Source organism: Idiotropiscis lumnitzeri, chromosome 1, assembly GCF_059441095.1.
Source record: "Idiotropiscis lumnitzeri isolate Australia: NSW breed Sydney's pygmy pipehorse chromosome 1, RoL_Ilum_1.0, whole genome shotgun sequence".
In the NCBI taxonomy this organism is placed as follows: Eukaryota; Metazoa; Chordata; class Actinopteri; order Syngnathiformes; family Syngnathidae; genus Idiotropiscis; species Idiotropiscis lumnitzeri.
In genome coordinates, this window is record NC_142391.1 from 43,254,707 (window position 1) to 43,282,033 (window position 27,327).

Sequence of the window (27,327 nt, forward strand, 5' to 3'; positions counted from 1 at the left end):
TGAAAAATAAGAAAGCTAATGATACTGTCGAGTGGTCTGCACGGCGGGAACAGGCTTTTCGACAAACTAAGGACGCCCTGGCGAGTGCGACTCTCCTGGTCCACCCGATTGCGACTGCGCAAGTTGCCTTAACTACAGATGCTTCTGATATAGCTGTTGGGGCAGTGGTTGAGCAGCTCGTGGCAAATGTGTGGCAGCCTCTTGCGTTTTTCAGTCGTAAGCTGCGGGATAACGAACGCAAGTATAGTGTTTTCGACCGAGAGTTGTTGGCTTTGTACCTTGCGACGCGCCACTTTCGCTTCCTTCTTGAAGGACGCCGTTTCACGGCTTACGTGGATCATAAGCCACTTACGTTTGCGATGTCAAAGGTTACTGAACCATGGTCGGCCCGTCAGCAGCGGCACTTGGCGGCCGTTTCAGAGTTTACGACGGACGTTCGGCACGTGGCCGGTAAGTGTAACCCTGTGGCTGATTGTTTATCGCGCGCGATCGTGTGTCCAGTCCAGCTCGGGGTTGATTTTTCGGAAATGGCTGCCGACCAGTCCGTTGATCCTGACATCCGCAACCTCAAGGCAGTGAGTACGGCTCTTAGGCTTGAGGAGGTGGTGTTGCGGGGCGGTCGCACTGCTCTCCTCTGCGATGTGTCCACGGGCCGCCCTCGTCCTGTAGTTCCGTTGGAATGGCGTCGCCAGATTTTTGTTTCGATCCACTCCCTGTCACACCCTGGCGTCCGTGCATCGGTCAAGCTGGTTGGGGCAAAGTTTGTCTGGCCCGGGCTTCGTAAGGACGTCAGGATGTGGGCAGCGGCCTGTGTAGCATGTCAGCGTGCCAAAGTCCACCGACACACCAGGTCGAGCCTTGAACCTTTTCCGATTCCGGCCAGGAGGTTCGACCATGTGCATGTGGACTTGGTAGGTCCCCTTCCCCCTTCGCAAGGTTTTACTCACCTACTCACTATGGTGGACCGGACGACTAGGTGGCCAGAGGCGGTTCCTCTGTCCTCCACGACCTCGGTGGATATAGCCCGTGCGTTTCTGTCGTCCTGGGTCGCGCGTTTCGGCACGCCGTCCGATATCACCTCGGACAGGGGCCCCCAGTTTGTATCTGAGCTCTGGTCAGCCTTGGCAGTATCGTTGGGTGTGCGCGTGCACCGCACTACTGCCTGCCATCCGCAGGCTAACGGTTTGTGCGAACGTTTTCACCGGTCACTTAAAGCTGCGCTGGGAGCTGCGTTATCGGACGGTAACTGGGTCGACCGTCTGCCATGGATTTTGCTCGGCTTACGTTCAGCGCCGAAGGAGGATATTAACGCCGCTCCTGCTGAGTTGGTGCTCGGTCAGCCGCTTCGCGTACCTGGTGAATTTCTGCCAGACGGTTTGGACGCTCCGCCCTTTTCCTTTTTGTCGGGGGGGCCCCTGAGCCCTGCACCGGTTCACCACTGTGTTCCCAAGGTATTCGTGCCGTCCGCGCTTATGTCAGCCCGTTTTGTTTTTGTGCGCCACGATGCCCACCGCTCGCCCTTGCAGCCACCGTATGACGGCCCGTTTAGGGTGCTGGAGCGCGGCGATAAGAGTTTTGTGCTTGATATGGGTGGGCGAAGGGAGTGCGTCTCAGTAGATAGGCTAAAACCAGCTCATTTGGTTGCAGGCGATGTGCTGTTGCCGGCCCACGTCCCTCGCCGCGGTCGCCCTCCAAAGTCCACGCCCTCACTTCCGCGCGACGACGTTGTGTGTCGTGCTCCCGCTCCTGTCTCGCCTGACCCCCCTGCCCACCGGCTTTCAACTGCACCACTAAAGGATGGCCTGCGTAGTCGTTGTGGCAGGCCGGTGAAGCCCCCTGTGAGATTTTCGTTCTGAGCGACCTTCTGGGTGTTCGGGGGGGGGGGGCTGTGTGGCGGACATTAGGACCATGCCTCTCACCCAGCAGGCATCCCGTTTGGGGGCGTATTCATGTTAATGTTTGTTGGCGCGAATTTGTGATTGTGCGTTATTCTGTTGTTGGCAGTCTTGGAATAAAGACGTGTTCACAGTCAGTCGTGTGTGCTCATTTCAACTGCCACAGTATCATAAAAAGGAAGCGCAACATAAAAGGTGATAGGCAGATCAGGAGTGAAGATTGGAGGAGTGGTGCTATTTCGTTTAAGATTAGCAACACAAAATAATATCAATGGTTTCAGATTTGAAAAACAAGTGAAATCTTTAAGAAGGAACAGATACATGAAATAAAACACAGTATCTTAATTTATTTCCTTTCAAGTGATACATCTATGTATAAGATTTCATGGCCTTGCATGATACGCACGGTACACCTTCACCATTAGAAGAGAGCAATTTTTCTTCATTCTTTACATTCTGCAAGCTATGTACAGTATAAGACCGAACAGGTCAGTATACTGTGTGAGTCACTCAGTAAAGTTTTATCCTTTAAAGAAACATTTAATGAATATTAACTTATAATTCAATACTTTGGGATCTTACTGAAATGTGTACATTAGAGCAACGTACAATACTTGACAAAAGACCATCACACTGAGCGGCATAAATGTGTGAATTTTGCTCAAAAATTGTCTAGCGATTGAAATTGTTGGCGAACGTCTTTGCGACCGTTTACGACCTTAAATGAACCTTGAAAAAAAAAAAAATCAACATTCACCTATATTTGCAAACCATCGTCGCTCAGTGGGATACGGGCTTCAGGTACTCTTATTCAATAATGTTGCATGCCTTCCACACACATACAGATCTTCAAGTGTGTCCAGAGTGACATGGCACAAGTGCAAAATAACTAATCAAATGAAATAAAGGAACATTTATTTCTCTATGAATATAGCATATCCTTTCTTTAAAGCTCCACCTTGTCCCCCATGACTTAAGTGCCAGAAACCAAGCATTGGGTATATAACAGCACCAGTTGAAATGAGAGAGGAGGCTCTGGGTCACATAGAGTATGAACAGACCTGCAAAAAATGTAAGCATTGTATATACAGTATATGAGAAAAAAAAACTAAAATCTGGATTGACGGTTTTCCCTTTAAAAAAAAAAAAGAACAACAAATATTGCACATATAAGTGGCCCAACTCCTCCTCCATTGTTGCTCTAGTCAAGGTAAAAGCGAGTCTTAAAGGGTTGTTTGGGTGCCAATGAAGATAAGTGAAGACTAAAATGTGAGCCAAGCTACAGGAAAACGTCACAAACACCAGGAAATCACAGCGACTATTAAGTGGCTCCCGCCCCATCTTGTAAAAAGGAACCTACATGAGGCAAGTGAGCCATAAGTGTACTGCAGTAAAGCTAAGCCTTGTCAGACGTGTGGTATAGTTGCAGTGCTCCACATATAAACATCAGTCTATTGAGTCTCCATACAACATACTGTGATCAGTATGTTGAAGTGTTTTTTGTTTTTTTTTAACAGAGTAGTCACAATTGTTTTTTGGTTTTGTTAGTTTTTTTGAGAAAAAGCACACGCACACATCTGCATACTGTATAATTAACAGTAGCTGGAGACACACAGCTTTAGTCAAGCAACAAAAAGACCTAAAACGCATTTGACAATAAAACAGCAGTTAAAACTGCTGTATTTCCTTTAAATACTGAAATATTTCACTCATTAAAAGAAGTCCCTTTTCCAGAGTGAGTGAGTATGCCCAACGGATCCTCTGCTCATTGGGCAAAAATGTCCTCTTTTGTTTAAACCGGTTTGTCTTGATACAGTTTCATAATGTGCTTCCATCCAGGATGGGGAGGAGTGTGATGTCGGAACGAGGTTTGTTGTGGAGTACTGTACAGTACTGTACATCCCCTAATTTGCTTTAAGGTGAGAGCAAACGTCCTAGCTGCCGTCATGTGAACAACTATCAGGCCTACAGCACAAAAAGCATTCTATCTTCATTTTAAAAGACTTTCATCCACAAATGATAATACAGGATATTGTTACTTAGAGAGGACAAAATACTCAAATCTTTCCCGTGTTTTCGGGCGTCATCAAGGTTTTGAAAACATTTCGTAAGACATCGCATTTCTGCTTAATGTATAAAATAGCACTTCTCCTCCCACAGTGTACCACACTTGTTATTTTGACTCAAATTTTAAAGTGGGACAGCCGGGGCTACAGAATTCATACTTCAACTTCTTAATTGCCACACACATTAACAGCAAACAATTGGGGGGAAAAATGAATGAGGCTAAAGCTTAATTTTTACCTAATTAAATGTATAATATAAATCTATCCTGTATAACTGTGACATGTATAAGCATGGAATTCAGTGTAAAGCAAAAATTTGAACAACTGCAAAATTTCTTCTTTCCATCCCTGAATGCTACTACACTTCTCATCGATCCAATCAGCTTCTCCTCACGAAGGTCCACAGGCATGCTGGAGCCTAACCCAGCGATCTTCGGGCAGTAGGGGGGGACACCCTCAACTGGTTGCCAGCCAACCGCAGGGCACACAAAGACAAACAAACATTCACACTCACAATCATACGTAGGGACAATTTAGAACATCCAATCAACCTGCCATGAATGTTTTTGGAATGTGGGAGGAAACCGGAGCACTCAGCAAAATCCCACAGAAGCCTGGGGAGAACATGCAAACTCTACACAGGAAAGCCAGAGCCGGAATTGAACCCTGCACCTCTGCACTGTGAGACGGATGTGCAAACCAGTCGGTCATCGTCCCACCCTACACTTCTAAAATATTCCTTTAATAAATAACATTCCCAATGATTGTTTGTCTTGTGTTCTCCAGGAGATTTTTCTAGCAGAGTGGTCTCCTTTTGTTTTCACCAGCGACGTGCCTGCTTCCTTTCCCCCCGCCCGACGGCATGCATGCAGAAGATGGACAGGTTTCAAGGGAGGAGAGTGACAGAGGATGGATGAGACAGGAAAGCGAAGTGGACCGGGATGGCGTGGACAAATCGGGGAGGAAAGGTGCGGTTGCTAAGGCCTATCCATCGGTGCCGTTCTTGTTGGGTGCGCTGGTATTGATGGTTGTGCCGTCCGGCTGCTGGCCGTCTTTGCGAGGCGGCATCCGTTCGTTTATCCTGTCCAGGCCGCGTGCCTCCTCGAAATTACGAATCTTCCTCGTAGGAGAGAAGCCTTGGATGGCTGAAGGGCAGAAGAGGAAATCAAATGATTAAAAGCCACAAACATCCCAATACAAAAGCTACATGAGTGGCTGCACTCTCAGTTGCGCACTGTGCGCTTCTGCTGTCCTTGTAGAATTTCTTTCCAACACAGTATCGGCCTATGACAGCACAACTGGGCAATGAATACGACACATGCACAATAACGGGGAAGTGTCTAAACACCTGAGGGACAAGTTATGACAATCAAACATCTCATGCTCGGTTGACTTACGGTCGTGTCCCGATACAGCCATGGAAACCAGACAGAGAAGGTGAGCAGACGAAAAGCACACTTGTGAGGGACTGTTTCACAAATTATTGAGTCATTCCTATAGTATCAAGTTAAAATGGCAACAGACACTCAAGGGGATATCTAAAAACATGCTGAGTATTCAATATATCACAGTTCTCTTGCACGATCAATATCTGTAACCTTGTGAGATGTATTGCAGGTAAACCACTGTAACCTTTAGTGGGACTAAGGATTTAAGAAAATAACGATATACTGCACCAGTTATAATCTCTATATGTACTTTATGTATGTATATTTGTTTATTAAGTGTAACGTTGTAATCCTCATCATTCTCATTTTGTTCTATTGTTTAATAGTGCATAAATATTAATAAATAAATATTGTTCCTTGGCCTAAAAAGGCTCTCAATCTATCTCGATCTATCAATCAATCAGGGGACCCCATAGTTCTCTATGAATCTCAATTATGTATCCTACCAATATCTTTTAGACAATTCTATGCATCCAACATTGAGCAAAAGGTTCCTGAAAGACTCTTTGTGTCATGACTGTGACCCAGTTGCCAAAGCAGGGTCCTTCAATTAGTTTGGTGTGGAAAACCTCACCTCAACCACATCGAATAACTTTTGGATCAATACTAACATAGCAACCCAGTAAAAGAACTTGAAATTAAGCTATAATTCAGTTTGCATGCCCAGCTGTTTGCTTTAGCAGTGTAAAGTAACAGCAATGTAATTTTCTGTATAACCAGAAGTGACAGTGGAGCAACAGGAGAATTCAATCAGAATAAATACATGTAAAATATTAATTGTAACCAATCATAATTATAACAGTAACTCGCAGGTTTTTTTAAAAATAAAATATCCAGTTTGTCAGTTCATAATCATTATTTCAAAATGTTTTAATGTGAAGAAGCAAGAGTGAGAATGGCAATATTGGTGTAACAGTATGCATTGCACAAGTCCTATACAATATTGACTGTGTTCTAAGAAGTGTTATTAAGAAGATAATAACCTAATTGCCAATGCATTTGGTTGAAAAAACACCAGAATGAATGTCACCTTGCGTCTCCTCCATTGAGTGTGTTTGACCTAGCAGGAATGGAGCTTATTACCCCACAAAGCAAACAGGAGGGGCAGACAATTGAGCAAAACCCAAATGGTGTAACAGGATTAGCTGCTGAAAATATCCCGGCAAGGGATGTCCCAGGTCTTAGCAAGGTCTTAACAGGCTTTTCTCTGTGTGGGGAGCCACTATGAGCAAGAAAAAAAAAACCATGCGACCACACACACAAGTACAGTACCAACTTCAACTATGATAATAAACATTTTTCTGATCATTAAAACACTAAAATGACACTGCACTCTATTTGTAAAGGTAGAGTTTCTGATATAGCTCTTAAATTGGATGTTGGTAGATTGTGCAGATTTTAATTTCATTTTAAATTTTTTGAACCAATTACAGTGTCATGTACAGTGAGTATATATTTCTTTAAAAAAAGTCTGATATTGTGGACTTGTGTGCAACCGTGCAACTACTGTTTGTGTAAGTGTCATATTTGAAAAGTAGAAGGCAAAAGACACTGACAATGCAAGAGGAACCAGAAATTACAGTCTACAGAATAATGCAATTGATTTTACAATTGGTAATGTGAATAACACAGAGAGAACACAGAACCCAAAAGCCATGCATACCTTTTGCTTTAGCTGCCTCAATAGTAGCTATGTTAAAATGGAGTTTAGGGAAAGAAGGAAAAAAGGGACACATTACAACGCAGCAAATACCAGAGCCAGAAAATACATCCTTGAAGTCAACTCGCCATGTCAATAACAGTTGTCAGCTTTTGGACAAACATATACTGTAGGTCAAGTTGGTCAACAACGTTACAATGATTAGGACAGTTACCAGCAGCTAGAAATTAGTAACAAAACATCTGGCTGGGAATGAGAAGAGGAGCTGCTGGTTTGAGATTTAAGATTGTGATGCCGGTGTTAAAAGGTCACGAGGATTTCGGAATAGAGGGCAGGGGGTTGGCTGAACACTAAGAGCCTGATTTACCAAGATCTCAAATAGCGAGCGCAATTTTGCGTGCACTACTGGTGGGCTTGTTGCGCCTGATCTATTAAAGATTACCATCTTTTGCTAAAATCCCAAATAGATGCTAAAGTACTTGTTTGCTAACTCTAACAAATTGCATGCACTTCTGGGTGGAGGTGTGAAAGTGGTAGGGACTGCCATATCTTAAAAGAGGGTATCGCGCCTGCCACAAGGTCTGATGCTTTTCACCAGGAAAGAATTGGGAGACCACTACAAAGTTTGAAGTGAGAAACGGTTACAGAAATGACAAACGGCTGCTGAAATTTATCGTCCCAGTAATTTTGGGGAAGCCAGCAACTGCATAAAATCCATGTTTTGTTTGATTTAACTTGCCCTGATTGTGTGCAAATAGGATATATCTGCCAATCCTGTGCAAGATTGTGATTAAAACTTGGGAGTGAATACTCAAAAATGAGTTCTGTCACAGGTAAGATGGAATTGACTCCTCCTTGTGACTGGCTCCAAGGGAGTCTTTAGATCAGGGGTGGGCAAACCTTTTGATTGGTGGGCCACAATGGGATCTAAAATTTGACAAAGGGGCCGGACCAGGAGCAGATGGATGGAGTGTTTCGGTAATCTCACCTCATAGGAGAAATAAAATCCAATTAATTTAAAATGAAAATGAACAAAAGCATTACAACAAAATATCTGTCTTTGACACAACACAGTATTTAGAAAATAAAACATTAACAAGGTTTAGTCATTTAATTTTTATCAAATTCAGCGGGCCGGATTAAAATGTTTAATGGGCCGCATGTGGCCCCCAGGCCGTAGTTTACCCACACCTGCTATAGATAATACTGAAGTGCCAAAAATGTATTTCTCAATAAATTTTATGGAAATTTGTGTTTCTGACAGATCCAAAAATGTTTGCTTTCAATTTTCAAAAGCGTAAAAGTTCTCGCTGTTGCCTGCTTTAAATTGGCACCACTGTGCAAAGCATTTTGCACTTGGATTTGAAGACGCAAAATCCACCATTGTTTTTTGTCTCAGGTTGAAAACTCACATTACATTGTGTGTGCAAAATAATGTAGCTGCATTGACTCCTGCCAGAATGCGGAAAATGAAATATACAACAATGCTGTCGTGATTTGGTTGGGTGCACCGGTTAGTACAGTAGATCAACTTCCACATTGTTAGCGTGCGCAAACCTTTAGCAAGCAAGTCAGGCCTTGAGGGAAACTAGGAGGTCATTCAACATATGAGCAGAGCTAGCGTTAATTGTCATGTGGTAACATTTGAACAAAGAGAAAAAGCCAGTGCTAACCTAGGAAACATTGTATTTCAAATAAAGGATACACAACTCAACAAATATTCATGCTGGTGCAAATCAATGAAGGTGAAAAATGTGTGGCTGATCCAAACTAGTGGCAGCCTCTAGTCTTCTGCTATTTTATTTTAATACGTTTATTATGCTTGATTTGTCCTCTGGTAACATTGGAGGGTTTTGTATAATAACAATAATAATAATAATAATAATAATGAGAAGAAAAATTCACATATCAACGGCCTTCTCCAAATCTGACCCCAGGCTAGCTGGTCTGAAGCGGGGGCGATAGGGGCAGACATGAACAATGACATTCTCCCTAAAGGTCATAACATGTGGTTTCCCTTCTGATGGCCCCACAGCTTCTGTAAGTCTCCAGCCTGGCACTCAACATGTTCTCCGGGTGGTGAGGCCAGGCCATGCTCTGACCTTTAGATCAGAGGGTCAGCAACCTTTTCTAGGCAATGGGCTGACGGTTTGGCCGAGAAAATGTGGGGGTGCTTCTTAGGATTAGCATGCTGGCATTGATTTATAACTTTAAAGGGTTTTAAATCAATGCCAGTGAATACAGGGAAGCAGTGATAACCTCACTCATGATCTGTATACCACAGCATTAGGCATCCTCCATGTATACATGAACTATAAATATGGCTTGTTCAGTCAATAATTAATTTCCCACATTTCTAAATATCTAATAAGCTCTGAGGTTGAATGTAACTAATGTCCAATTGTTTGGAATTTAGTATGGCTGGGAAACATGTCAAGTGAGACAACAGCACTGAGGGACATCTTAGATTGATGTTGTATGCAATCAATGGGCCACATTCGTGGGCTCATATTATGATAAAGAAGTCAGCGAAAACATCGTTTCTGAAAGGTATTGCGGTTTTCGTGAAAAAAAATGCTGGGATGTATCCATTTATGATGGCCATTTAATGTTGTATATCGTGATTATGTAATAATAATAACGTAAATGTAATTACAGAAGCTTCTATCTTAGAGGTGAGAAGAGGCAGTGTTCCAAGATGTTTTGAAGATTGCCATTGCCTATGCAATTATATACACTATACAATCTGATGATATCACTTTTCACAGGGTGGAGTCAATTGACTGGGAAGTAAAGGCAGGTTTATGTTTTTAGAATAATTTAGACTAGTTTAAGAGCAGTACGACTCGGTATGCATCAGTGGTTGCACTTGATTATTATGTGAACCTTTTGACTTCCTTGAATGGATCAGACCATCATGACAGAGTGTGATATGATACGTGACGTTCAGTAATAACCCAATCATCTGTATGCAAATAGTTTGGATCCCAAACACAACACTGGTTCTCTAATTCTGTCAAATAAAACAAATATAGTAAGATAAATAAAATGACATGCTTGGTTTGAGGAAATGTTCTTGGGAATTCATGGTCACCCAAAATGCACGCAGCTAGTGAGAATGAGGAGGCAGACTGTGGGAAAAAAAGCTCACTTACCAGTCTGTAATGTCTGCTTTCCACCTGAGAGTACTCCCATGGGAAGAGTTCCGGTCGGGGTCAGGCCTTTGAGAGTTAACACACTCTCACTCTCCTCCCTGGACCACAAAACAAACAAAGCAAACAGGTGCAAATGCATGTTACTGTCGCTTACGGACTTGCATTTGTGCTTTCAATTTTCAGAAAGATGCAACCAAGCTGATTAGGAGATCTGTTATGCACAAAACAGAAAAGGGAGTTCTTCAGGGACACCAAGTGGAAGGTTTTGGACAGGCCAAGTATATCTCGAGATTTAAAGTTAGAGGAGTTAGAGAGGAGACTGAACAAGCAACATCTCAAATATGTAACCCAAATTGGAAAAGTGTGGTTGGAAAAATATCAGTGGGTCGCAGGCTAGATTAAGTTATCCTAGTCAAAGGGTTTACAAATATAAAGTCTTATTCCCTTTAATCTTTTTTTATATATTCTAAAATGATAAAATGTTTGGTGCTCTCTCTTCGGCAAATGATCCTAGTCCAAATGTAAGCACACTAAAATGTGAACTGAAATGTTGATCCCTCAACTCATAGTCATCTTTTTATATCAAATCCAAATTCACTTTACAAAATAGAGGAATTAGTTTCACTGTTCCAATACTTTTGGAGGGAAATTTAATTTTTGTTTCGGCTTGTGTCCATCTGTGTATGTAGTGGAAAAAAAATCCAGGATTTTTAAAGAAGATCTTCCAGACATTTTAAGTGGTCAAAATATAGTAAGTATTTTCTAGTACGGAATCCTTGTCCAATCTTTCCGTATAACAGAATTTCTTGTGTGGGAAACAACCACGGTAAATGTCCCGTATGAACGTGCAAGCATATTAACAATAAACAGCATTTTTTTTTATTAGCTTTTACTTCCACTCACTTACTCTCTAATTTTACCTCCCCTCCCTCACCACACAAGACGGCATTGCTCTGCTGATGTCGTGCAACGAACCTTTGAAGCTAGCCGAGGAATGCTTCGAAGTGCCATATGCCCATAGATAGCACTATTGAGCTAGCCTTCTCTCTAATTAGCGGTTCAGTTAGAAATTAGAAATTAGAAATTAGAAATTAGAAATCCCTTTATTGTCATTGTACTCAAGTGTGCAACGAGATTAGAGGGCTCCCCTCTCCAGTTCAATACAACAATAATACAGACAAATATATAAATTAGATAAATAAATAAGAGAGTACTGAATACTGTATATAAATTAGGAGGTTTTTATTAAACAAACAGTTAAAGCATTCCAGGACACGTTCATTTACGCCGCTTTACTTCATCCGTCAAGCCGCAAGCAATTAAACTGCCGGAATCGTACTGAGCCACAATCGTTTCCTTGTTTTTTTGCTTTGTATCCCGCGTCGCTTAATTGGATGCATTCCACAGTCATTACCGTTCTTCTTCATTTGAATACAATGATATACAGACGTAAATATAATTAAATGGATTTTAAATCTTTCACAATTTCAGTAAAACTCATGCCAAAGAAGCCATTTACATGTCGCCGTTTTGCTTCCGATCATGGCGGAGCGGTCAAAATATTTGCGTTGTAGGGAGCGGGAACTGCTTGAGTTTGCACTACTCCGGGCTTTGCTATGCCTTCCGGGTTCTGGATATCGGAATTTCCGTTGTGAGGGGTAGATCGTTAATGTAATATAGTAGTAGTTTTTTTTTTACGGGTGAGGGACTTTCCTTTTGACAGAGGTCCAGAGGTGGGAATACTTGCTCTATACATTTTACAGATATTCGTGTGAATAGAAAAGTAAATAAAAAGTAGAATACAACCAAATGTCCTGCTCTAAAGAAATAAATAATTGTGATCTAAAAAGCGGGTACAGTTGAATTAAGTTGAAATAGAATAACTGCAAAGTTCATGTACATGCTGGCGGATTCTGGCTAGTTGATCCTTGCAAGACCCCCAACAACTGTCCGCTGTCAGGTTTCAAAAGACATCATGCTCCTAACTCCATTCCAAGAAAGGCTTGATGTTCATGAGAAAGTCGGATCAAGAACAAAGCCAAATCAGTGTCTCATACCTGAGGACGGAGAAGACTCGGGCCATTTTCCCAACTGCACGGATCTTGTTGCGGATTACCTCCTTACGCATCGCTGTGGTGCCACCTGGAAGACACGTTATTCATTGAGAAACCAACTATTTTCTTTAAGAATTAATTCAATGAAGGTTTTTTTCATTTGGTGGTTAATTGCAAGCACTGCCAGTTTTCTTCAATACAGATATAAACAATTACTTTGAGTGAGTATATGTGCCTGCGAATACCTAATCATTTTGAATCGGCCGTACCAAGGATGTACTGGGCCAAAAAATCGGCCCGGGAATTTGCAATGGCGAAGCCCTTGGTATGCGTGAATGAAGGCCAAAATTCTTTAGCGTCTCCCGCTGCGTGAGGAGGCCCCAAGTATTAACCAATGAGTGGTAACTGATTTTTAGGTTTCATCATTTTTGTAATTATTATTGCTGGTTCCTGCGTGAAATGCCAACCAATACCGTATCCATCAACTATTCAAAGGTGTCTGAGGCAGTGCAAAGTCCAAACGGGATCACTTAGAACTTCCATAGTTCTTGGCCTATGGAGAAAGCAGTCTTGGGACGTGGCTCTGATCCCAGCTAGACCTGCCAATTGCCGCTACGCAGATCAAGTGAGCGGAACCAGTAGTACCTGGTGAGGTAATTATGGGTGTCATCAAGTCCTGAGTTTTTCAAGGTACTGTAATCAACACACAACTGCCATGTCCCATCTTGATTCCAGACCAGAACTACAGGCGCTGCCCAAATTGGTGCAAAACTGGTCCATAAGCTCCTAAAGTTGAACCCTTTGGTTTTTATTCAAGACATCAAAGATCTGGCTGTCCAGCTCCTCACTGGCTTGGTTTGTCTCGGTAGTAGGTGAATGTGGTGGCCAGATCGTCGCTGCCAATGGTAGCCTTCAGTTTTTTGCACCTTTCATTGGTCACTAGAAATATGGAAGGGGGCTGCTGCAGTTCTTTGCCCTCTGGATGAAGTAATGTCCCAGCTTCAGCACCCAAGTACAGTAAAGCGCCAGGCACACCACTACCGCCTTGCAATTGGTGAGCAGGTCTAGCCCGATGATGAAGATGTCCTCTATTGCAACCAGGCGAAATTTCTGGACCACCCATGTTGCAGCCACAGAAACTGGTAGGATCTTCACACCCAGCATTTTGGTCCGTTCGCAGGTGATAGTGATGATGTGATGCTTGTAGGTCCAGGCAAGGCCCCAAGCTGTAGCAATGACATGGTTGACCCTGTATCCACGAAGGCCCTACACTGCTCGCCATCTATGCTGCAGTCAAGGTACAGTCCAAGGCTCTTGCGTAAATCACCCAGTCACAGCTGAGATTGGTTGCGGGAGGTAGTGGGAAACACAGTTGACAGGCATCCTCGTAGTTGTCATCCCAACTGCTGCTCGCCTTGGTGTTTTTTATTGGAGCGCTCTCTTTTTCCAGCCAAAACATGCACAACAGCTTCACTTAGAGTGCTTGCCAAGCTCTTTGGAGAATGCAGACGAATGTTCTTCTTGAGCTAATCTGATTGGAGTGCCTGCATAAATGCTTGTACAGCTAAGTCCTCTTGAGCCCTGGCGTCGAAGGTACCGTACCCTTCCCATGCATGACAGCGGAGGTCTGCAGCGCAGGCGCCCAAACTCTCGCATCCACTTTCTTGTCGGTAAAACAGCTTCAGCCTGGCATCATCATTATACATTGGATGACCAAAACGCTGCTGCACTACTCCCTCCAAAGCCTGCCAATCAAGACGTTCATGAGGTTGGATTTCCATCAGTATCTCTAAAGCTTTTCCCTCAACGGTAAGGGCAATTTGAACTGCAGTCCCTTCAAAAGACCTGCCATTATATTGCGTTGCCAACTCGACCTGGCCGAAGTAGGTCTCTGGATGTCCTTCGCCCCCGTAGCACGGCAGGTGGACTGTACCCCTTTGGTGTGGGATCTCCAGTTTTGAGTGTGTAGGACATGGGGCACGGGCAGAGCCCATGCTGTAAATAACTACAGTGTACCCATGGAAGCAGGGCTTACATCACGCCTCCTGTTGCCAGGGGTTACCTGTCGCCTCCTCTATGCGGAAGTGGTTGTTAAAGCCGGGGCTCGCAACTTCCGTCAAGACCATCCATCCTCTATCTCTTTCTCTGAGCCTCCTCTTATTTTGCCAAGCCATAGCGCAGCTGTGGTGCCTCAGTGAACCCTCCCACCAATATTTAATACTGCTGCTAACTACATTTCACATAAGTTGTCACACTCGACGACCATTTGAATACAATAAACAGACTAGAGCAACCAAAAATATATCATAGCTTACCTCACAGTCTGTGCTCCACCTGGGATGGTCAAAAATTCAAATGCAATTGACTTTTTTTTCCTTTTTTTTTTTTAAACTTAATTGGAGGTACGAAATGCAACCATTTCTTGAGAATGGGAGAAAATGCTGAACATGTTTCATACACACTATGGAGACAATGTATGTAACAATTATAATACAATTTGGAATTTTGTATTGATAGATTCATTGCCACTAGAAAGGGTGGAAACTGGGGTGGCAAAACATTTTGTAAAGGTAGCAGCTGCCACGCTGTAAAATTGCCTATTTTATACGCTGAGTTGTAGAACATTTATGGTTATAAATTTGTAGCTGCGTGCTTACCTTCATATAGATCATCTCCCTCAGACATGAGCTCATCATCAGAGCAAATGTTGAGCACATTCACCAACATCTCTGTCACTGGAGATGGAGGAAATTAGAGACAATAGTCACTTTACAAGTACCTTGCACATGGCACAATATAGTGTTAAAATAAAAATAGGAGATGGGAAAAATAAAGTAAACTATGGCAAACACAAAGTCAACTAAAACAGCTCCAACTTGTGGATTCACCTAAAATTTATTTTAATATTAAATCATTTCGGGGTGGTATTCAGCGCTTGTTTGGCAATTTTAGGTAGAAACGCGCTATACAAGTGACAGCTCATTTTACCATTAATGACCTAATTTGTTAGCATAACTCGTTTATAGACGGAGCGCACTGGCTGTATAAGAATCATCTGTATAATACATGTATTTTAAGTAGGCATACTGATAGGGTTGAGCGGCGAGAATTGGGCAACGAGTGGAAATGGGACAAACATTCAGGTTCTCCCGGAATTGTTCTGATGTTAAAATGTCGGTGCTAAATTTTCATGCGCAGCAGCCGCGAAGAAGCAATAGGAAATGTCTGTGCACAGCGCAAAGTCCCTCCCCACAGCCGGAGCCGCAGCATGGGCACAACACAGCTCGGCCGGCATCCGAGGTGGTATTAACAGACAAATGGAAATGCACTGCTAACATTTAGCTGATAGCATACGCAGCACATACATACATTTTTATTTTTCCGACATACCTTTTTCTCCAACAAATGGCAAAGACCATGTGAAGACATCCATAAAGTTGGGTAACCAGTAAGGGTGGGGGGAGCAGTTGAACTGTCGAATATTCATCACGTTGTTCTCATATTTTAATACAGCAGCTAGAGCAAAAGAAAATGAAGTCCAAACATTAAAACTTGAATGTGAGTGAGAAAACGTGATAGAGGTAACTCAAAAGATCACAAACCTTTGTTGTTGTACACGTCAAGATAATTTGGTGCTGAAAAGATTGTAATTAACGAAGGGAAGCCCGTAGTCTGACTTTTTCTGTACATCCGATATCTATTAGGCCACAAAAAAAATAAAAACACTCAGACATATTGCGCATCGGAAATGGATTGGAAAACAGCAAAGCTACGTACCCGGCATCTTGGGCTTCATGAGCTCTAATTACTGACAACAAGTTATTATTTACCAAAAAGTCACAGACTGCTGAGTAACTGCAAGAGATAAACAAGGACAAGTTGACCTGTGAAAGAGTTCAATCCAATGCTTTTTCCTGAAAAATGAAGGAGATCAAATGTCTTTCTAGAAATATATGCTGCGCCTTGCACAGAAATAAATGTGAAATGTTCTTGGGGAAATGCAAGTCAATTTTCCATTGCGAAGTACAAACCATATAGCAAACAGACAACACAAATGGATCAAACTTGTTGATTTAAAAAAAATAATAATAATTACTTAACCGATTACATGGCACTTAAGTGATCCATTTCCTAGGACTGTTACTGCTATTAGGAGAACTAAGTGCCAAGGTGATTTGATTTAATACCTGAAAAAGTAGGAACAGCCTCTGACAGAATTATGATTAAAGTGTTCAGTTGTCTTTTCACTGCCATAGTCTTCACCAGGGTCGGCCCAAATCAGGTCGCACATGGGCCCAAATGCTGGAGGCTCTTTAAATCTATCTAACTGTTGGAATAGACACGTTTCAATGCATTATATGTATGCTTTCACGGCAGTGTGTGACAAATGTGCTCTTTCAAAGTATCTTACTTACTTTTCTTATGTCGTCAAGGCAGTTAATTTCTGGTGATAGTCCACCGTGTACACACAAGAACTGTTGGTTAAGCAGGGCAGCAAGGGGCAGGCAGTCAAAGGCCTCCATACAGGCGTCATAGACCCGTTCGGAGTACTTAATTTTACCTGTCACGAACAATGCACAACAAAGTTTTAGGGTTAAATGATTGATATGTCATTGACATCAAGTAGCAGGTCATAGTGTACAATTTGGGACAATGCATTCGATCCAATTGCTGATCCAATTTGTACTACATCATTCAAAACAAAAAAACACATTACCTAGTAATTTGTTACACTGGGCATCTATAAATGGATGTGCATAGAGATACAGTTTTTGTGTCTGCATATGAAGTTACATGTGGGTGGAGGTGGGAAAAAAAGGTGAAGAAGATGCTGTGAGTGAAATCAATTAGCAGTTGGCAAGGTTGTATGTGCTGTCCCATGAAGGCACACCAACACACACAGAAACATACACACAGGCGTCAACCAAAATAGTTTTTAACTGTGTGAAAAGGATCAGCAGCAAACCTGACGATACTCAAAGCTCTGACAGCTAATCATCATGACAATAAAAAAAAAAAAAAGGTTTCCTCTGCTGTTTGGAGTCTCTTTTGCTGATGAAATGTCACACTAACATGTTCTAACAAAGAAGGCCAGGGACACTGGGCTGTTTATTACGGATTCATTTTAGTTTTTATGAAGAGTTTCACTACAAACCGTCACAATGTTTGAAAAACAGTAGCGATTAAACTCATATTCAAAAATGAAAATGCTGCTGCCCCGAATTGTAAAATTCTGGAACTCCCCTACAAAAGCATCTGACCAATTTCTGAATTTTTGTTTTAGAAAAATTAAAAAATGGGTGTACATGAAAATATGACTATGATATAAGAGGTCAAGGATTCTGGTTTTATTTCAAGGTATTTACATTTTAATCGACTTTTTATACCACATTTTTAGCTGAACAAATGTATTGGAACATAGAGACGTCAAATGGATTCAATTATATGACAAATGGAGCGCACTTATCTTCAACATTTGTTGCACAAAGTGCATGACGACGCGTCATATTCGCTCCTTTGAAGGAATTATTTGCTGTTTGGGGGATAATTGTGCTGTGTGATGAGTGACCTCATCAATTTCGTCTATCATTAAACTAGGCAAACAAAATGTTTCTTGAGACTTTTTAAAGCTTATATTGCGGCTGCCATCATGTGTTACTTTATCAGTAAAGATGGGTGACTCCTCTCAGAGGATGCCCTGTTAGTCTCAGCAATCACATTAATTCCACTTTGTTTGACAATTGAGCTTGTGCTTTTGGCTGTCCCTGGATCGGGCCGGCCGGAAATAATTACGGAACGATGACTGACGTGCACACCACTGGTTGGTTATCGATTTGTCACGTGTGTTCATCAGCAAGACTGTAATTCGAGGGTGTGAATTAAAGATTTGTGGTCAAAGAAATAACACCCAATAAGAACAGTGGTGAGCTCAGTTGTCACTGCATTGGCAAGAGTTATTGATAGTTCAAATAAAAACAGTACATACATTATTCGATTTTTACAGTGCCAAATATATAGGTGTGTCAAACTTATCACGCTAAAGGGCGGTAATTAATTTTTATAATTAAACGAGTCAAAATATTTGACGTATTTAATGCATGCGCAGAATGACTCGTCCATGCATCCCCATAATCCCACTCAGAAGTGCAGCGAGCACTAGAGCGGACAGTGCCTCAGTGAGCTCAGACAATTTGATTTTGAGATTGTCAAAGCTCGTTCTGATCCCTCATGCTCACGAATCAGCGGCATATTACAGTAAAGAGTGCCAAATTAGTTAAAAAAAAAAAAAGCATAGCGTCTACATCAAGCCATTGCCGGTACTCTTGGACGTATTTGCAGCTATTTGAATGCTAGGCGATAGCTTGTGCCGTAGCTGCATGGACTTTATTTGTACCATATGTAAGTCTTTGCGTAGCAGCCGCAACGAGCTGAGTGATGGGGATCCCTCATCAAGGAGGCGAACGAGGAGTTGCCAAGCACGTTAATTGCTAAAGAGAAATGCAGAGTCGGGAAAGACCCAAAATAAGTGATTTGATGTACACTTGACTTTTGACAGAGGTTTGACTACAACCATGTTAGGGCGGAGAGCCACCAGCTTTGAACAGAAATGTTGCTTAGCAATCAATACCTATCTAGAAATAAAATAAGCAATTAATAAATCAAATCAGCAATTAATCAGTTGCTCTAAGACCGGAACACAGAAACCGCTGACGACAGCGAAGAGCTTGATGTCAAACATGTTTTAAATACTTATAATCTCATCAATGTTATTTGCGCCTCAGAGTACCGAGTTTTGAGATCTAGACAATAGGTCTCAAAATTCTATTCGTAATTCGTCAAATCTGCTTCATAAACTATTTTTTGGACTCCTGTAGATGGCACTCTCTGTTCAACATTGGGCTAAAAGCACACTAACTTGCCATTTTTTAAACCCTTTATTTAAACCAACAGTGCCATCTAGAGGGCTCATAAATACAACAACTGGTTCATGAAGCAAATTTGAAGCGTCATTTTCCTAATCACTAATGATTTGTACTCATGGCGAGAATGAATTCTAGTTCCACCGCAGCTATCCAAGTTTATGCATTTGTTGTATATATGCATGCATAAAATATGGCAAACTTTGATGCGAGTTCAAATTATAATGATTTACGATTCATTAATTTTTAAGATGAAATGAACTCAATTCAATTCAAAAGCAAGCGATTTTCATTGGTTAATTTTGATGAAAATATCAGTAAGTTTCAGTAATGACTCTTTGCAGATACATTTTTGTGACCACTGTGGGTTTTTATTCATTAACATAGGAGTAACAATAATTTTGAATTTTGTCCATGTGTGTACAAACAACTACAGTACTTTACCACTGGGGACATAAAATGTTGAAAAAGAAAAAAAAAAAAAACACCACAGCTGAATATATAAAAAAATAAAAACATTAAAAAAATATATACGTAGTATAGTCTCACAAGTTTAAATGTAGGCGAGATAAGAAGAAAAAGGAAAAATATGATCTAAAAGGCAAAAACAATGCAAGCAAAAGCAGAGCGAGGCAGCTCGTATCTACACACTACGCGAGCAAAACAGGACTTAAGCACCAAGGTGAAACATTACACATCAATAATAATATGGTAATAATAATAATAATAGCAACAACTTAAGACTCATATAGTGCCTTTCAAAGGACCCAAGGACACTTGCTCGGAGTTGACGACTTTGTTGAACAGATGCTAATGTTGATAAATCTGCTAGGGAATGTTACTTGTGCCAACACTGCAGATTTACTTACCGTTTGGCTTTGGCATGATAGTAATTACCTGTAGTTAAGCAGTCGTCGCTTTAAAATGGTGTTGTTTCGCCCAGACTAGCTGCTGAATCTTGGGCATTCAAACTTGGTGTAGGGAAGTATTATGTAAATTACCCAAACTGTTATGGGTGGGAAAGTGTTCCAGAGACCAAAAACTATTCTTTAATAAAAGCAATTCATGTCAGTTTTACATTATGTCTCCATTAAGATGTGACAGCAGTAGCACAAAGTGAGTGGGAGTCATTTGACTGGCCTTCAAATGGCTGAAAGACGTGCACTTACATTCCTGCTTGAAGGTGAAGTACTCTGTAAGGTGCCGGCATTCATGGTTCCCTCGCAGGAGGAAGAGTGTTGTGGGGTGGTTGATCTTGAGTGACCAGAGGTAGAGAACACACTGCGAGGACAAACAAAGCGACGAGAGAAAATAAGAGGAAATTTACAAACATGGAGAAGTCACTGACTTGTGATACACAACATGTACAGTACATGAACAGCCTTTCAGTTTACTGTAGAAATATCAATCAATCAATCCATCAATTGTATGAGCCACTTTTTTCTACCCAGGGTCGCCAGCATGCTGGAGCCTATCACTGCCGTCTTCAAGCAGTAGGCGGGGTACACCCGGGATTGGTTGTCAGCCAATCAATCAATTAAACTGTATTTGTAAACCGCTTTTCATACATTAACATACATCAAAATGCCTCAAATTATTAAAAAAATCAAATAAAATATTAAAAAAAGAATTAAAACAACCCACCCTAAGTCATGGAAACAATGCCCCACCACGGCTCCCAGAGCAGTGGGCTCACTCAGAGGAAACACCGGAATATTAATTATTATTCCCAGGACACAAAATAAAATAAAAAAACGTGAAAATTATGAAATTCCATGGACCAAAATATTTGTAAAAACAAATAATTAGATAAATAAATAAATGAATAAAATATATGACAACTTAAAATATACTAGCAATTTAAAAACAAATGACAAGACTGAAAGTACTAGAAATTAGTCAAAAATTAGGTGGGTCTTGAGTCTAGTTTTGCAATGGGGAGACGAACAACAAAAGATTTGCAGAAAAGTATACTAATACATACATACGTAAACATGACAGAAAATGTCATGATACCATTAAAAACAATAAAAGCTATTCATGTATTAATGCCAGGCTCAATGAGAAAGAGTCTTTAGTGTTCAGTGGGTCTGACTGACATCAGCGTCAGCGGTGGAAGCAAATACCATGTTTTCTTCAAATGGGACCCAGGGGCAGTAGATACAATGAAAATAGAACCCTGCGGAACACCAGAGAGGCAGGACAGGACTGAGAGCAACCAAAACTAACACAAAAAGTTCTGCCTGCCAAATAGGATCCAAACCACGCTAGAACGCTACCACTAATGCACACCTGATGCTGCAAATGAGCAGCCAGAATACAGTGGTCCCCCGTACTGAATGCGGCAGTCAGATCCAACGAAACATGACACACCCTCCAGTGTCATTTGCCAGGAAGATAGCATTAAAAACTGGTAAGAAGGCTGAATCTGTGCTATTCATCTTCATAAAAACTTAAGACGGTGTCATTTGCCACTTTTAGATGGTAACCATAGTCATCATATTTTTAAATGCAGGGAGCAATACAGACTTGGCTTTGGGATCTGCTGCAGACTATAATAAAGATATAATAATTGTTCAAGAGATATTTGCTATTTGACTATTGGTGAGGTGCTCTTGAGCAAAATATTGATAGCAGACAACACAACTTCTACAGGTTCATAACGGTTCATTATGAAACTGTTGATATTCCGCAAAATCAGACTAAAACGGAACAAAAACTGCCGACATTTAATACAGTAATTGGAACACAGTACAGATATGCACACACACCAGGATTATGGTGCCAATTATGAATCAAAGAAAAATTAAATTACGAAGTAGGTAAAGAAAATGGATTACTCACTTTCTCTGAAAGGCTTTCTTGCAAAGGTATAATACAACTTCAAGGGGCACTTTGTTACCAAGGCAACCACATCCTTGTATTCATCTTCATGTACACCAATCACTCACTTTGAAGAGAGCTGTTGCCTTTTGTAAAAAGAACAATGTTCACTCCTAATAGAGAGTGCAAATATAGCTATTTAGATAATGTGTGCAAAATAAATAATAGTCATTGTGATACATGTGAACATTTTACCCTCAAGATTACAACAGAAAAAAATGAGCAAATATACATATTACCGAAATACTACATTTGGGTTTAAAAATGTGTTAATTATTTTATGAACTGAAAAACAATAAGCAACAATTGGTCTCAATGTTTTGCATCTTTTTTACACCTGGGATAAAGTGGCAGTGCAGTGCCATTGCTGGTTTGTGTTCTTTCCCAGCACCTCCATTTAAATAAATTGACTTCAGCCCACACACGCTCGTGGGTGCGTTGATTTAAATGCAAGATCTGGCCAAGCACATTGTTGGGACTTTCCTGACTTGATGGCGCCTTCAGCGCTTGCAAGAATTAACTAAAAAACAGATCAAGACTGCGGTGTATCATTGAGAACAACAATGTGAACCCATCATTATTCAGTTTGTTGCACACTCAAGGACGAGCTGTAGCACATAAATTAACTAAAACGCTTGGCAGAAAAGATCTGGCAACACCTTGATTCAACTTGTGTCATTAATCATGAATCATTTTAATTTATTATAGTCGTGACCAAAATTCCAATGAAATTTGGTATTTATTACAATGAATTACAAAAAAAAAAAACACGGAACAAAAAGCATACAGCACCAAAAGCATTGCAACGCGTTTTGCGTTGAATAAAAAATATACATAAAATAAGCAACTGTATGCACTTTTTTTTTTAAACATCATAAACAGCATCAGCCAAAGACCCAAAGACTAAATGTACTAAAAATGCCCAAGTTGACAATGATATATTTCATAGTGGTGGAACTCAAACACAATTTAACCGAAATTTTAGATTTTTAGGTGAACAAATGTGTTGGAAGAGACTAATTTAACAGACAGAATCAGACCAAGTGCATAAGAAATAATATTTGGTTCCAGTCTTCTGCAATCACAAGATTAGAAATTAGAATTAGAATTAGAAATCCCATTATTGTCATTGTACTCAAGTGTGCAACGAGATTAGAGGGCTCCCCTCTCCAGTGCAATACAACAATAATACAGACAAATATATAAATTAGATAAATAAATAAGAGAGTGCAATGGAATTTAGTACTGAATAGTGTATATAAAAACACATCACAATGCTGTTCTGCAAGGTACGGGTGTTCTCGTGTGTGTGTGAGAGTTCAGAATGGAGATGGCTCTCGGAAAGAAACTGTTTCTCAGTCTATTGGTCCTCGATTTGATGCATCTGTAGCGCCTGCCAGAGGGCATCAGGTCGAACAGGTGTGAGTTTGGGTGGGTATTGTCTTTGATTGTGATACCTTTACTACCAAACTCTAGAGGTGAGTGATTCAGATCATCACGTCAAAACAGTTGTTTTGGGCACTTTCTGTTCCCATCAACTGTAGTTCTTTTTATAGGTCAATGATTTACACTGCTGGTACATGAGTGAAATTCATATTTAGCACCGATACCAATTTATAGTTTTATTTCAAGTGACACATAACCAATATGACCACTTTGCTGGAATAAATGCACACGCTGCCCGAATTGTGCGCAAATAACTACAAACGAGTTAACTCCAGGCAGTGGCACCACAGAAGTAAATAATATAGTGGAGCGGGTAAAAGCTAAATTTGAAGGGAATTCTGCAAATTATGATACAAGCATGAAAACTGGCATATTTGTTCTCCAGAGGCTTTTGAGCAACTCTATCCGAGGGGCCACTTGAAAGTCCAAGATGGCGGCTCATTTTTTTAGATGAGCACAAAAGAATCGCCTGTTCTCTATTATTGTGTTTATTTTTTATATTTATGATTTATATTGGTGTCAATTCCTGTTTTCAATCCTGTTGGACTGAAGTTTGGGATTTTATAGTGTACGATTAATTAATTAGAATTAGAATTAGAATTAGAAATCCCTTTATTGTCATTGTACTCAAGAGTGCAACGAGATTAGAGAGCTCCCCTCTCCAGTGGAATACAACAATAATACTGACAAATATATAAATTAGATAAATAAGAGAGTGCAATGGAAAATAATACTGAATAGGGTATATAAAAACACATCACGATGCTGTTCTGCAAGGTAAGGGTGGTCTCGTGTGTGTGTGAGAGTTCAGAATAGAGATGGCTCTCGGAAAGAAACTGTTTCTCAGTCTATTGGTCCTCGATTTAAGATGTCCTTTATTAGTCCCACAATGGGGAAATTTGAGGTGTTACAGCAGCAAAGATATAGATCACACAGAGTCGGCGGCGTAATGTAGCCGTTAATGTATAACATTAGCAGCAGACATTCAGAAAAAGCATGCAAATATACACAGTATAAACGTATCTAAGTGTAAGGAAACACTCCTAATGTTTGTCCATTATACGGAGGGGGAAACGCTGTAATGATAAAAACTACTGAATGATTGAAAATACTGCAATCATAAAAATATTGCAATGATAAAAGTACTGTAATGGTAAGAGTACTGAAATGATAGAAAAGTACTGCATGATAGAAAATACTGCAATGGTAAAAGTACTGTAATAGTAAAAGTACTGCAACGATAGAAAAATACTGCAATGATGAAAGTACTGCAATGGTAAAAGTACTGCAATGGGAAAAGTACTGTAATAGTAAAAGTACCGCAATGATAGAAAAATACTGCAATGATAAAAGTACTGCAATGATAAAAGTACTGTAGTAGTGAACATCCTGCAGTGGTAGAAATACTACAGTGATAGAAGTATTGTAATAAGAATACTGTAATGGTAAACAAAATACATCATTGGTCAATATTTAAGTACACCCTTGGCTGAAAGTACAGTAGTAGTTAATATTGCATCCTAGGACTGCACAATTGCACTAATGCCCTCCCATTTGTAGGCCTGACCCAATGTTCTTGTTAAAAAGTCTGACAGCAGTTGGCAGGAAGGAGCGGCGAAATCTCTCTTTGGTACAGCGAGGGTGTAAAAGTCTGTCACTGAAGGAGCTGTAAAGTGTTCTCAGAGTGTCATTGAATGGGTGGGCTGGTTTGTCCAGCATTGATGACAGTTTTGCCGTCATCCTCCTGCCCCCCACTGAGTCCACAGAGTCCAGGGAGCAGCCCAGGACAGAGCTGGCCCTCCTCACCAGTTTGTCCAGTCTCTTTTTGTCTCGGCCCGAGATGCCTCCTGCCCAGGAGACCACTCCATAGAAGATGACTGATGAAACCACCGAGTCATAGAAGTTCCTGAGGAGTGTTCCCCGAACGCCAAAGGACCTCAGCCGCCTGAGTAGGAAGAGTCTGCTCTGACCCTTCCTATAGAGAGCGTCTGTGTTGTCGCTCCAGTCCAGTTTATTGTTCAGATGAACACCCAGGTACTTGTAAGTTGAGACCCTCTCAACGTCTGTTCCCTGGATATTCACTGGTGCAGGTGGAGAGTGCCGACGCTTGCGGAAATCCACCACCAGCTCTTTGGATTTCCCAGCGTTGATTTGGAGGCGGTTCTGCTGACACCAGTCCACGAACCCCTGCGTAACCCCTCTGTACTCCCGATCGTCATCGTCAGTGATGAGGCCGACAATCGCAGAGTCATCAGAGAACTTCTGCAGGTGACAGGTTGTGGAATTGTATTTGTAGTCCGAGGTGTAGAGGGTGAACAGGAAGGGAGCCAGCACAGTTCCCTGCGGCGCTCCCGTGCTGCAGAGGAGCACGTCAGACACACAGTCCTGTGTTCTCACGTACTGTGGCCGGTTTGTGAGGTAGTTGTGAATCCATTTGATGCATCTGTAGCGCCTGCCAGAGGGCATCAGGTCGAACAGGTGTGAGTTTGGGTGGGTATTGTCTTTGACGATGTTGAGAGCCCTTCTGAGGCACCGGGCGGTGTAGATGTCCGGCAGTGAGGGGAGAGGGCAGCCAATAATCCTTTGCGCTGTTTTGACTGTCCTCTGGAGCCTCACTCTGTCCGCCTCAGTGCAGCCGCTGTACCAGGTGGAGACACAGTACGTCAGCAGGCTCTCGATGGACGAGTGGTAGAAGGCCAGCAGCAGCTTCCTGTCCAGGTTGAATTTCCTGAGGACTCTCAGGAAGTGCAGACGCTGGTGGACCTTCTTTACCACTGCTGTGGTGTTGTGTGTCCAAGAAAGGTCATCGGAGATCTGTACTCCCAGGAACTTGAACGTGTGGACCCTCTCCACACACACGCCTTCGATGCAGAGGGGGGGCGGTACCGTCTTGTTCCTCCTGAAGTTGACGACGATCTCCTTTGTTTTTGCAATGTTGAGTTGCAGTCTGTTGTCCTTGCACCAAGCCGTCAGCCTCTTTACCTCCTCTCTGTAGGCTGTCTCGTCACCTTCCGAGATCAGACCGACCACTGTCGTGTCGTCAGCAAACTTGACGATGGTGTTGTTACCGTGGGCCGGGCTGCAGTCGTAGGTGTAGAGGGCGTACAGGAGAGGGCTCAGCACGCATCCTTGGGGGGAACCGGTGCTCAGCATGAGGGTGGAGGACGTGTAGGGGCCGAGCAACACAGTCTGGGGTAACCAGGCACATTTGACAAGATTTGCAGTGATATGAAAAACAAGCTGAGCTGAGACTTCCAAAATGAATCATGAAGCACTTTAAGAACTGCCCCCTTCTTCTTTGCCAAAAATTTAAAATATGTATATATATGTATCCCAGTTCAGCTCAGAGACATGAGGTCCCTTAAGCCAGTGGTCCAAAACCACTTGGTACCGGGTCGCAAACAAAGAAAGATGCAAACACTTTTTTTTTCCTTTTTGTGGCTTATCTACATCATCCCCAAAATACATCAGTGAGTGATTAGATGCAACAGAAATGTCTGATACAGCAGTCAATCAGAGTGCAGCTTTACAATTGCAAGTTGAAGATATTAACTCAAAGTAAAAGAAGCAAGAGGTAAAGAATGACCAAACCCAAGTGATGAAAGCATGATAATGCGAGAGGATTTTGCACTGCCTGCCGACATATCATCAGAAGTTGAGCCATTACTAAGAAGAGCTTGGAAAACATGTGGAAATGTGTGTTGGTTTGAAAAAATAAAGTCCTTTGATCTTTATGTCCTTGAAAGAAACCTTCCTTGAAAACTCAACTTTACATATGATTTGAAAGGACGACGAGAAAA

The 27,327-nt window shown here is 41.6% G+C and overlaps 1 protein-coding gene across 2 annotated transcripts in view; it reads right to left on the minus strand.

Annotated features, from left to right (window-relative positions):
* Window positions 1-2,222: 2,222 nt before the first annotated feature.
* The window catches only part of ppp3cca (protein phosphatase 3, catalytic subunit, gamma isozyme, a), a 39,373-nt gene continuing 14,268 nt past the window's right edge, over window positions 2,223-27,327 (minus strand). The window contains exons 4-14 of one of the 2 annotated variants that reach the window (XM_088301698.1): window positions 20,368-20,479; window positions 16,694-16,839; window positions 16,466-16,605; window positions 16,056-16,133; window positions 15,881-15,975; window positions 15,669-15,794; window positions 14,936-15,013; window positions 12,282-12,366; window positions 10,225-10,322; window positions 7,073-7,099; window positions 2,223-5,097 (exon numbers count right to left, since the gene is read on the minus strand). In XM_088301698.1, the coding sequence (XP_088157824.1) occupies window positions 4,946-5,097; window positions 7,073-7,099; window positions 10,225-10,322; window positions 12,282-12,366; window positions 14,936-15,013; window positions 15,669-15,794; window positions 15,881-15,975; window positions 16,056-16,133; window positions 16,466-16,605; window positions 16,694-16,839; window positions 20,368-20,479 (1,137 nt within the window). In that variant the 3' untranslated portion in view covers window positions 2,223-4,945. Of the gene's footprint in view, window positions 5,107-7,072; window positions 7,100-10,224; window positions 10,323-12,281; window positions 12,367-14,935; window positions 15,014-15,668; window positions 15,795-15,880; window positions 15,976-16,055; window positions 16,134-16,465; window positions 16,606-16,693; window positions 16,840-20,367; window positions 20,480-27,327 lie in introns of both variants that reach the window. The other variant, XM_088301708.1, reaches the window with a different exon arrangement.